The sequence below is a fragment of the Nannospalax galili genome, unplaced genomic scaffold (genome assembly GCF_000622305.1).
Source record: "Nannospalax galili isolate Female #2095 unplaced genomic scaffold, S.galili_v1.0 scaffold1619, whole genome shotgun sequence".
In the NCBI taxonomy this organism is placed as follows: Eukaryota; Metazoa; Chordata; class Mammalia; order Rodentia; family Spalacidae; genus Nannospalax; species Nannospalax galili.
This window is the reverse complement of record NW_008342739.1, coordinates 217960-230849: the sequence shown is the minus strand read 5'-3', so window position 1 is coordinate 230849 and position 12890 is coordinate 217960. Positions and strand designations below refer to the sequence as shown.

The window sequence follows — 12890 nt, the reverse complement described above, 5'->3', positions numbered from 1 at the left end:
AAAAAAATTCTCATGCACAGAAACATTACAAATTATCTGACTTTTCTAAAGTTGAAGATTTTATATTCGTTTCTCTATTTATGCTGAATTCTCTGTTCAACTTTCTGCATTTGACTTGTACTACTAACAGCTACACGAGAGAAAAATTCAGAAAAATTTTATACAATGAATCAGGAATCATCTTTACTCTGTGAAGATAAGTGGAAATTTAGGCAGTTAAGCAATATTTCATGGTAAATCACTTATCACCCAAGACTTTCTGGAAGGGCATAACGAATCTCACTTTGTATTTTACAGCTGTGCTGCATGTGGAGATGCACTCACCAATGAGTAGGTCATAACTTGCTTAAAAAACTCAAGCTCTGCCGGGCGTGGTGGCGCACGCCTTTAATCCCAGCACTCGGGAGGCAGAGGCAGGAAGATCTCTCTGAGTTCGAGGCCAGCCTGGTCTACACAGTGAGTTCCAGGACAGCTGGAGCTATGGGGAGACCCTGTCTCAAAAAGACAAAGAAAAAAAAAAAATTCAAGATCTCAGAGAAATTCTTTCTGAGAGTTTTGTCTGGCCTTCCTTCATAATCAGATAAAAATCAACTACAACTGCCTCATCATAACAGAATTTACAGGCTGTCACAGATTAATGGAAAACCAACTATGGAGACTGACAAAGGAACCATGTCTCCAAACACAGAAACAGGAATGCTTGAGAAAACAAATGAGATTTGTAATCAGCTGACACTCGACTTAGCTGTTCTTTGTGCAAATGAAGACTTGTGTTAATAATTTTAAAAACCAGGCAGGTTGTGTTGGCTCACACCTAAAATCTCAGCACTCTGGAGGCTAAGACAGGAGGACTGCCATGAGTTCCAGGTCAGTGTGAGCTACAGTTTATGAACCCTGTATCAAAAAAATTAAAAAGGAAAAAAAACCCTATATATTGAGGCTAATTTACAAATAAAGTTATTCAACTTTGTTCTACTTTCCTTTTGGTTGCTGTGATAAAACATCTGACCAAAAGCAGGCCGAGGAGGAAAGGGTTTGCCTAGCTTGTAATTACAGGCCACAGCCCATTACTGAGGGAAGTCAAGGTAGGAATGAGCAGGAACTCCAAGAGGAATCTGTGGAGGAATGTTTGCTGGCTTGCTCACAGGCTCACGCTCAGCTACCTTTCTTATACAGCCCAGGACCACCTGCCCAGAGATGGCACCACTCAGTGGGTTACGTTCTCAAATATCAATCAAGAACAAAACAATTCCCCACAGACATAACCACAGGTCAATTCGATCTGGGCAATCCCTCACGAGACTCCCACAGATGTGTCTCAAATATGAGACTCCCTAGGCTGTCAAGTTGACAGCTGGAGCTAAACTATGGCCAACTTTCACTGATTAAAAAACTAGATTGTAGCCTCTCAGGCCACAGTAAATAGAACAAAGTCATCAATCTTCTCTGTGCAGAAAACAGTTGTTACAAACTTGTGGACCTCAGAGAAAGAGTGTAAATGAAATTTAATTCTATGAAAAATTTCTAAGCGTATTTCTCTTTGTCCTTAGCCACTACTGTTTAGAAAACACTATTTTACTGATTGGTAACTAAATTTTTACTGGCAGAATGCCATCACAGATAGACTTAGGAGGCAGACTCTCAGATACAATAAACTCTTAATAGTTAAATTTTAAGAAAATGAAGTAGAAATTTACCAGCAAGAAAAAAAAATACAGTGGGAAATCTACTTTCTGAAACTCTAACTGGTTTTGATTTTAGTCACTAAAAGTTTAGATTAAAAACCATGCTAACTTCAATGGTATAACTGCTTAAAAAGCAAAATGGAAATAAAATATGCACAAAAAGTAAGTGACCAGATACCACTATGTGACCCGGCTGCAGAGCCAAGGTAGAGGACGTCTCTGAGTCTCCCAGAGTGAGTCCTGTTGGCCTACACTGCCAACTGTTATGTGGTGACCATGGCTGACTCCCCTCTGCACCCTGGGGACGATCCACTGATGCTGGGGTGCTGCTGTCCTGATTAGGGTGCTAGAGAGTGAAAAGGCCCTGTGAGGAGCTCTTTGAGAGGTGCTTATCTGGAAGGCTGTCCGATTAGAGTTAAGATGGAAGATGTGCAGATGCTGGACACACACTGAGGGTTAGTAATAAACACGGTTTCTAAAATTTAAGATTATGAACTCGAAATAGATCTACAGACTAACTCCAACCTTCATAATGGATCAAGAAGACTCAAAATGTATGAAGCAAAATTTGCCCCTCAATCACAGCATATTAACGCCAATAAAAATCAAGAAGATAGGATCACATGGGTCTGCATCTCCCTCGAACCCCTTTCACCAGTTAGCAACGCGTGGTAGATCGTTCTTCATCTATGCTCTCATTGGCTCCCCACTGTCCTATGTTGTTTAAAATCCCCAAGAGGACATCATCATCCAGATGTCAGTATGGATCTCCAACATACAAGTCCTCTTCAAGAAGAAACCCATGACACTGTTTCACACTGGCTTTACCGAGGCTACTGACAAAACCTGTTTACATTAGACCGCAAATCTCACACCTATTATACACTGGGAACTGATTACATAATATGCAGCATGAAAACTTTCTGCTGCATAAAACTTTGACTTTCTTACTTATTATTTAAGATCATACATGGCAATTAGGTGTCAAGTCTTTTAATCTGTGGATTTGCACTGCCTGCAATTTATTTGTTGCTAACCCATTTTTAAAAGACGTATTACTTTGGTAGATGGGTCAAAGAAAGTGAAACAAGATTTCTAAATTATGTGACTTTGTGCTAGAATATTCATCATCACGTTCTTATGTAATTATCCTCACACAAATATATTTCAAATCTGTAAATATCATTCAACCGGTTTTATGTGATAGTTGATACTCATGATGTATGAAACTCATGCTGCCCAGAAAACAAAATATAAAAAGCTCTTATTGGTGACCCAGAAAACTGAACATGGCTAATCCTACTCTTCTTTTAAAATATTTTAAAATTTATTGGCTAATATTTTTGGTCTAAGCAATGTATAGCCTACAATGTTTATTCAGATAAAACCAACTCAAAGCCACCTTTATAGGGCCAGCAAGAAGGCGCAGGTGATAAAGGGCTTGCCCTACAACCTGGGAAACCTGAGTTCAATCCCCAGAACTTACATAAAGGTGGAAGGAGAGAACCAACTTCACAAAGTTGTCCCCTGGCCCGTATGTGCCACGACACACACACATACCCTGCCCTCAGAAAATCAATAAAAAATTATTTTTAAAACCCCCAAACAGCCCTTCTAGGTTCAAGTGTCGTGACATTAACAGAACTGTCCCAGCAGTCTTCTTTGACGTCTTACCTACTTCCCACACTGTCCCAGAGCCTACCACAGCACTACCTCTACATCTGAGTATTAGGACAATGCGATTTTGAGTGGGTTTCTATGAGTTTATACATTAAAAATTTAAAATATAATTTTTTGACCTATTTATTTTGTGTGTATGAGTGTTATGCCTACATGTACGTATGTGCACCTGTGTTGTGCAATGCCTGTGGAGGTCAGAAGAGGGCATCCAAACCCCTGGAGTTATGGACATTTGTTAGCCGACATGTGGGTGCTAGGATTCAAACCCAGGTCTTCTGCAAGAGCAGACAGTGCTCTTAACCACTGAGTCGTCTCTCTAGCCCCTTAAATACATATTTTCAGAACAAGGAAGTTTTTACTGAAGAATAATTTGGCACTATTTATTAGAAACAATTAGAAATGTCCCTGCCCTTTGATTCTAGAATTTAATTCCAGGAATTTATAATATGGGTAGAAATAATCAGAGGTGAATATTCATCCAGAAAAAAATGAACATTTAAAGTGTATTCATCTGTCCCCTCTCTCTTTTAACACAAGAGTTTTTTGGTGGAGGCAGAAATGTTGGATAGGAAAAAGTTACCACAGAGCAATTCAAGTTTTACTTTTAAAAGTAACCGTCTATCTCAAAACAGTTATATTTGAAACGTTAAGAAAAGCAAAGTGACTTGAAGTTATAAAGGATAATTTTTGTATTTCATGAACTCCAAAACAAATATCTGTGTTGCTATAATATTAACAGCAAACCAACTTAACTGTCTTTTTTACAGGCATCCTCAGGGGCCTTAGGAAATTATTGTGCATTAGTTAAAAATAAGCCTATTGACTTAAGTTTAGGAGGACAGAGGTATCAACAATAATTTCTATAAGATCTCCTTTATCAGGGCTGAAGAGTGTTCCTGTTCTTAGGAAATAGTGGGAATTATTTGATTTTTTTTTTTTTTTTTTTTTGAAGTATCTCACTGATTGGCTGGCCAGAAAGACTGAGGAGTCCTTCTGTCTCTGCCCCCAAACTTTGGGATTATAGGTCTGCACCACTGTTTTTTTTTTTTTTTTTTTTTTGGACAGGGCCTCCTGTGGCCCCAGACCACCTGGAACTCACTATGTAGGATCAGGATGGCCTCACCCTCACAGAGATCCACTTGCCACTGCCTCCCGAGTGCTGGGGTTAATACATGCCCGGTGTATACTTGAAAGTAAGGTTTGTTAAGCTATCAGCTTTTTAATTCACTAAAAGCAAAATGAGGATTTTTCAGAATTCTTTATTAAAGTACATGTTGTTTTTAATAAAATGCTATTTACTTGTTCAAACAAAGAATTTGAAGGTCTTTTGAAACTAGAAAACTACTTTATGAAAAGTCCATGGAAAATCCAAAGAGGGAAAATTAAAATAATTTTTAAAATACAAATGATAATTATACAAAATGCCGTAAGAAAACAGTTGGGTTTGAAAAGTGTGGAGGAAGCTTGAGAAAGAGAAGAATCTGAAAATGGCAAGTCCACATGGCCATTTTGGCTAACGAATGGTCTCTTCTTCATTTGGCCTTTAAAACTCCTTTGCCAAAACAGTATTTATGAGTACGATACCTCAGATTTGTCTTAAGATGTTCCAGTAATAACAATAAAAAGTGAAAATGTAGCAGATAAAACAAAGATGTGAGGGTGCTGAGTACGGAGGAGCTCAGGAGAGCTTGAAACACCAATGCATATTTGAAAAATTTCACAATAAAAGGTAAAAGGAAAGTATTTCTTAAATGCTTCATTATTTTTATTTTTATATGTGCGAGTGTATTGCCTGCATGTCTATAAGTGCGCCTGTGTCATGCAATGCCCATGGAGGTCAGAAGAGGTCAGAAGACATCAGATCCCCCTGGAACTGCAGTTACGGACAGTTGATAGTCACCATGTGAGTGCTGGGAATCAAACCCAGGTCTTCTGCAAGAGCAGCTGGTGCTCTTAACTGCTGGGCCATCTCTCCATCCCCTCAAAGTAAATATATTTTTATAAAAGAAACCAAACTAGCAACTCTAAAAGCAGACTATCCATATGTCACAAAAGAAAAACTGAAGGAACAAAATAATTTTGAAATGTTTTACATGTAAAACTAACGATACATAGCATGTCTATGAACTTACTATACCATCCCTAGTACATGCTAAAACAAATGACATTGCGCAGCAGTTCATTCATTATGCTAAAGGTCTTACAAACCTGACAGTAAAGAAAAATCAAACCGTCAGTCAAGTCCAATTGAGCAAATCTTACTGAAAATAAGCAGGAAGCACAGAGTTCTGAAGTACACACAGGAAGACAGTCTCACACTCCTCCACATGCCACCAAAGGACTGCTTAATTCTAACCGTGGTCCTCGAATAAACCCAGAAGTTTCTCTAGCATCTACAGTCAGTGAGCAGCGGGTGTTCTGACAAGTATACTTACTTGCTGTTTCAGGACCAAGTTCTTCACACCTTCCATCACAAACTGCGATCCTGTGTTCATGACTCGTGATAAGAGACTGGAGAGGGTCAAAAGACAAGGAGGACCACAGTAAGTACATGCAGGGTAGTAACTGCCTGGGAGAGCGGCTTTTGTTTTCACTTAGCAGAGTATCTCTGCTGCAATTTTATTTGACAATAAAATACCAACAAAATAATCATTAAAAATAAACATCTTAATTTCTTAGCCTTACATACAGTTTTTGGCAAATTATAAATTGAGAATCACTTGCATTTCTGATTGTTTGTTGCAAAAACAATAAAATGAAAGTTGGTAGTTCAGACTTTGCTTAAGAGCTCCTTCACACATAAAACACACTGCCTGCAAGCATCATGAGCAGGTCGGGTGTGCTGTGCTTGCTGTACCACAGCAGCTGGACCAGCTCTGCAGTGTACACCGTCTCCTCGCCACATACAGAAAACCTATTGTGTAAAAATGTGAAGCAGATAAACTGTAAGTGCCGCCCCAGCTCTGAAGAAGGCTTACCATCTCAATTTTAAAAATGATTATTTTGTGTATAGGACCGTCTGCCTGTAACTACGTGCATCATGTGCAAGTAGTGCCCGTGGCCCGGAAGAAGGCGTTGGATCAGGTTGTGAGCAGCCACGTAGGTGCTGGGAACCGAACCCAGGTCCTCTGTAAGTGCACTAAGTGTTTTCGCCACTGAGCCATCTCTCCAGCCCCACTATTTGAACTTTTAAGAAACACAAAAATAATGCCAACCAGGATTTGCAATGCTGGGTTCAGATTTACACTCCAGTCTCATACACAGGATTGAAGAATGCTTTGAAGCAGAGTATAGTTAATTCTACATCATATTAGAAAGCTAGGGGCAGCCTTCAAAATCAGCCAGGATTTTCTTACAACACATTTTACTAATATCCTTTAAGTACAAAACCCAAGGCTTTAGGAAATTTCCTTTCTCTTTTCTTATCCTTACTGCCCTCTGAAATGAAGAGGTGGACGGGATGTCAAGCCTTCATCAGCGCAGATAAGAGAAGTAACCTCTGATGGACTGCACAGCTCGAGAGTCAATCCTTGGGCCAGGCAACTACGAGGACTGTGGGAGGGTCTTGATAGCACCCTCTGAGGTGAGGCCAGATGAGTCACTGTGCCTAGGAGTTAGACGGTCCTGTTTTGGGCTAGGGGCTTTTATTTTGGAAAGCTGCTCCATTGAAAGGAATCGCTCACTGTGGTACTAGGATAGATTTCTTTTCCTCTGGGTTTCACACTTTTACTCCAGCCTTAAAAAATAAATTAGGAATTGAAATCTGCATGATACAGAAAACAGTTGCCAGAATTGCTTTTCTCAGCAAATCTGAAAATCACACAAATTCTCTAAGTCTCTGGAGGGAAGAGTCATCCCCTGTCCAGGGGACTTCCTGTTACCATCTGTACTGGGCCTGCATTTGTCTTATGATTAGGTCTTGGTGCCTCACCTCAAAAGTCCACATTATGGCAATCAATAGTGATAACCACATAGTTTCTAAAAATGAAAAATGTCTTAAGAACAAAGAAGCACATGAAACCAGGCTTACACCGTGTAAAAGATACTCCCTTTTTGGGCTAGAGAGATGGCTCAGCAGTTAAGAGCACTGACTGCTCGTTCAGAAGACCTGGGTTTGGTTCCCAGGACCTGCATGGAAGCTAGCAAACATCTTAACTCCAGTTCCAGGGGATCTGATACTCTCTTCTGACCTCCGCAGCATTGCACGACACAGGTGCACTTACATACAGGCAGGCAATACACTCATACACACAAAATAAAAATAATAAATATTTTTTAAAAAGATATTCCCTTTCATTTTAAAAGGAGAATTAAAGCCATCTAAGGAAGCCAGAAGCACATTGTATTTATTCTGTTTCAAAATGAAATGTTCTGGAAGGTGTCAGGTAATGAAAGTTTAAATGTTTGGACTACAAAGGTTCAGTCACCATTGTTAACTACTTACCCCATTGGTTTAGTGGTGGTGTTACCATAGCTCGCAGGAGTTGAGGCCATCTTGGCAAAAGCCCTGTAAAATAAGTAGGTTATACTTACAAGCAAACTATTACAGTTATATTTGGTAGCGTGGTATTAAAAGACCTATTGATTAACTTCTCTTATGCAGACATTCTTCGATTAATAATTTTTCGAGTATTTTTACTCTACAGTTAGTATCAAAGCATGGAGATTCCTCGTAGAGCATTTGCCCAGCAGGTGCAAGGCCCAGGGTCCCATCACTAGCACTGCAAAAACAAAAACCACAAATATACCCCAAATGCCAGGGATTTTTTTTTTTCCCTTTTCTTTTCCTAGCTGGTCATTAACAAGAACCGAGGTAGTCTTGTGACTTAAGAGATCAATCACATGATCAAGCTCCGTTTCATTGTTCTGCATACCCACAGTCCCGTCCCCCAGGAGCCCCTTGCCCCTGACGCATGCCTTTGCTCAGGCTGTCCTTGGGGGTGTGGAATACTATCTTCTTACAAGGAAGCAGAGATCACACACACACTCCCTCCACTCAAAGCCACTCTCTTAACACTCTTTCAGTTCACTTGGTTCTGTTACAAACGGCACAATTTTAAATGTAACTGGACATGGTTGTGTATTTCCAACTTTTCTAAGTGTTTAAATCTCTTCAAACTATTAGATTTTTAAAGGTTGGGGAGAAAGATAGCACTTAGGTATGTTTCCAAAAATATTTTCATGCAAGAATGCTTTCACATTTCTCTACATAATTCAGAAGTATGCTCTCAGAAGCTTCTCAGTACTCTGAGGTAATCAACTATATCTGTTAGGATCTGAAGTCTGCTCATCCAGGTGTGGACACCACATGTAAGCCACAACACCAAGCAGCAAAGTCAGTGCCATTTTGTCGTTCTGCCCTGGACCACATCTTTAGTAGACCACATTTTGTCAGCCAATGTCCTTTCATGGTGATTCTTGGCTATTTCAAATGCATGAAAAGAAGGGGGAGGGAAGACCTAAAGAAAATTTTAGGAGAATGAAAAAAAAAAGGTAGTTGAAATGCTAAAAACATTCAGCCTCAGTCTTGACAATGTCTAACAGTGTCAGGAGAGGAAAACCAAAGTCAATGCGAGGCCAGGCGCGGGGCTGCAGACTTTGAATCTCAGCACTCAGAAGGCAGAGGCAGTTGGGTCTCTGTGAATTCAAGGCCAGTGTGGTCTAGATAGTGAGTTCCAGGCCAGGACTACATAGTGAGAAACTGTCTCAAAAAAGAAAAGAAACACACACACACACCCCAAAACCAAAGAGACAACGACAAATTGGTGTAATATTGGAAACTAGAAAAAAGAAATACCTATAAAATTGATTTCTCAGCTAAAAAGTACGTGCAGTGAGGTTACGTAGCCCAGGCTGGCCATGTACCGAGACCTGCCTCAGTCTTATGAGTGCTGGGATTATAGGTATGTACTACAATTACATAGGACAAGTAAAAGTCTCCTTTTAAAAAATTTACTGTTCTGTGTGCACGCAAGCATGCACGCATGCTTACTATATACACATACTATGGCGCATATGTGGAAGTCAGAGGGTAACTGTGGAGTCTGTTTTCTCCTTCACTTTCCTGGAGTTTCAGGGACTGAACCCAGGCTGCTAGGCCGCATGCCAATCACCATCTGCTGAGCCATCTCACTGGTCAAACTTTCTTTACCTTTATGAATTTCCTAAAATTATTTTCATTGAACTAATACGGCTTTTACACTTTGAAAAAACGAATGTCACAAATGAGAAAGTATATATTTTTGACTACATGGAACAACGCCTAGGTTGTCTTTCCCACAATTACTCCACACATTGATTAATGAATTCCACACACATCAACCTAAGAAGAACAAGGACCTATTGCCACAGGCAACTATGTTGGTCTACCTACCGAAAAAGTGGAAAGGAAGTTTAAGTAGTTTCTTTTAAAACAAAGGTCTGTATGTGCTGTTTCATTACAAGAACAGAGCAAAACAGAAGGAATGTGAGAAAACCGTGGGTAAGAGAGCAGCCCAACACCACTGGGTGACCTGTTAACAGCTGGGTGCGCTTCGTTAGCTGTGCACATCCTCCACTGAGATTAAGATGCACAGTCAATCTTGTGGTCATAAAACTGACTCAACAAACATTTCAAGGGCAGATCTGTTACAGGAAAAGCAAGGAAGAAAAACAAATCCGCCACGTGGAGTTACACTCAGGTGTATGTTGCTCTAGTTACACAATTAAATGTATATATGTGTGCACTCATACATGGATACGTGCAGATGGAGCATCCTGGAAAAACTGCCATCTGAGTTTGGGTGCAAATGTTACCTACCTAGAGTTTTACCTGATCGTCTAAGCAAATCTAGCCCTTGGCAAAGAGCTTATCACTTGTCTTTTTCGTTGTGTCATCAGCATGTATTAATATTATACTTTTACTTGTTAGCTTTTTTTTCAACACATGTAAATTCAATGGCAGCGCAGGTCCTGCTCCTCATGTACCGATTAGGAAACAACATCTCTGGCACTCATGGCGTTTGGTTTCGTGATCCTCCATATGAAGATATGAGTGTCCAAGTACCTTATATAAAATGTGTAGTATTTGCATAACCTCTGTATGTCCTCTTGTATAATTTAAATCATCTCTAGGTTTTTTACAATGCTTAATACAACATAAAGGCTACATATATCACTGTTATACTGTACTGTTTATTAGAGAATAATGCTAGGGGAAAAAGTCCATACAGGTTCAGCAGAATATTTTCCAGAATATTTCAGTCTACGGGTGCAGACCTGAAGGATATGGAGGGCTGACAGTATTTACCTAACTAATGAACAGTGTTGCAAACAATTTTTTCCCCTCCTAACAAAATAATATGAATATTTCCCAATGTCTTTAAGCCTTCTTTAACAAGACTTTCAGTTATCCAATTGGATTCTACTTATGAAAATGCTATGATTTTAGGAAGGGCAGACAGATGGACAGGGCCTAGCATCTAGCTACGTGCCGTCTAGCTCTGCACCTATGTCCTCCCACCTCAGCCTCCCAAGCACTGGGATTATAGGTGTGCATCACCAGACCAGATGAAGTACCATCATTACTTACCTACTTTTCTGCTAGCTGGACATTTGGACTGGTTTTCATGTCTAAGATTCTATAACTGAAATTACTTCTTTGGATAAATTCTTAAAAATAGTACAAGTTTAAAGCTCCTTTTCAAAGCCTTTGATACCATTCTAATCATATTCCTCATAGCAGACTGGAATGCACCAATTAATCCAGCCATTTCCTTGGCACAATGTTTTCTAAATTCAGTATTGTTTTAGTTACTAGTGGAGCTAAAAGTTCTTTTTAATGCTTGAGACATTCAATCCAAAAGTTTTCAGTTTCTGACTATCAATTTATCCATAAAGTAAACACAAAGCTTGTCTGGGGTGGGGAGGAATCACTACTTTAAGGAGTGTTAATTTTCCAGAAAAGAATGCTGTGCCCCTGGCTAGAAAACTCCACCACCTTCTTACCAGCATTCCCATTTTCTTGGGAACCAAATCTGAATTTGACGCTACCGTAAACAGAAGGAATCAAAAAAGAAACTAAAACTTACTTCCACTGTTTGATATACTGTAAAGGATTAAGGTTGCATCCTGCATCTGTTAAAGCTTTTTTATATTGCTCCAAATCAGCCTGAAATAAGAAAAGAACTACACGATAAAAAATTATACTTTCATAGAAGACTGAGTTTGTTGTCATTTGATTAACAAGCTCTAAAAACAAAGGCATGAGTTTAATTCTGGGCACCGCAGTGGAGAGCAGCTGCATCTGAACTGACTAGCCAAGTATCTGAGGCAGAAACCCTCGTAATGGAGCTCCCGAGGCAGCTCCACACCTATGAACGACATCGTCTTTGTCATCCCGTTTCTGCTGCTAAAATAGGCTGCCGTTCTCAGAGACAAGCCCTCAGTGAATGATTCAGCCCGAGCAAAAACATTCAGCACCAGAAGCAGCAGCAGAGAGACATAGACTGAGAGAAAATGCAGACTCAGTTCCCCTCACTTTCACTCCATGGGCTCAGGTTCATTTGCTGAACAACAGTTGTCCTGGGTTTTTAAAAACTGTTTTTTCCTCTTGTCCTTACTATTATTATTTTTTTAATCTCCTAATGAGAAGCCTCACTGAATTTGTGCTTAAATTAAAGGAGGCTAGCATCAGAGTGATGACAACAAAAACAAAGTGAAAACTTCTGTGAACGTGACCATGTGTTGTAGGCATGGATGTATGTGTGTGCACATGAGTGTGGAGTCCAGATGGACAGTGTGTGCCTTCCTCAATGGCTCTCCACCTTATTTTTGAGGCAGGGCATCTCACTGAACCTGGAGCTCATCAATTCAGTTAGGCTGGCAGCCAGCATGCCCCAGGCATCCTCCTGCCTCCACATACCAGTGTTGGGATTACAAGGTACACACCCAGCTTTTTTTTTAATATTTTATTTATTATTTTAATTTTATGTGTATGAGTGCTATGCCTGTGTGTAGGTAAGTGCACCTGTGTCATGCAATGCCCGCGGAGGACAGAAGAGGCTGTCGGATCCCCTGGAACTGGAGTTACACAGTTGTTAGTTGCCATGTGGGTGCTGGGAATTGAACCCTAGTCTTCTGCAAGAGCAGGTATGAGTGCTATGCCTGTGTGTAGGTAAGTGCACCTGTGTCATGCAATGCCCGCGGAGGACAGAAGAGGCTGTCGGATCCCCTGGAACTGGAGTTACGGACAGTTGTTAGCTGCCATGTGAGTGCTGGAATTTGAACCTGGGTCTTCTGCAAGAACAACCAGTGTTCTTAACCACTGAATCTCTCCAGCCCCACACCCAGCTTTTTAAAAAACATCGTTCCTAGGGATCAAATTCAGATCCTCACGCTTGCATGGTAAACACTTTACTGACCAGGCCATCTCCTCAGGCCTATCAAGGGAGAAACTTTCAAGCTCACCATCAACCAGAGAGTTTAACTTCTTTAGATTTTTGGGGGCTAGTAAGTTGATATTAATAGTTATAATTTGATCTAAAT

General features: G+C 40.2%; 1 protein-coding gene across 5 annotated transcripts in view; it reads right to left on the bottom strand.

The window, feature by feature from the left end:
• Scfd1 (sec1 family domain containing 1) overlaps window positions 1-12890 on the bottom strand; it is a 91880-nt gene that overhangs the window by 17454 nt on the left and 61536 nt on the right. For all 5 annotated transcript variants that reach the window (XM_029566291.1, XM_017799570.2, XM_029566293.1 and 2 more), the window contains 3 exons: window positions 11435-11514; window positions 7810-7872; window positions 5801-5876 (listed from right to left, as the gene is read on the bottom strand). In XM_029566291.1, the coding sequence (XP_029422151.1) occupies window positions 5801-5876; window positions 7810-7872; window positions 11435-11514 (219 nt within the window). The remainder of the gene's footprint in view (window positions 1-5800; window positions 5877-7809; window positions 7873-11434; window positions 11515-12890) is intronic.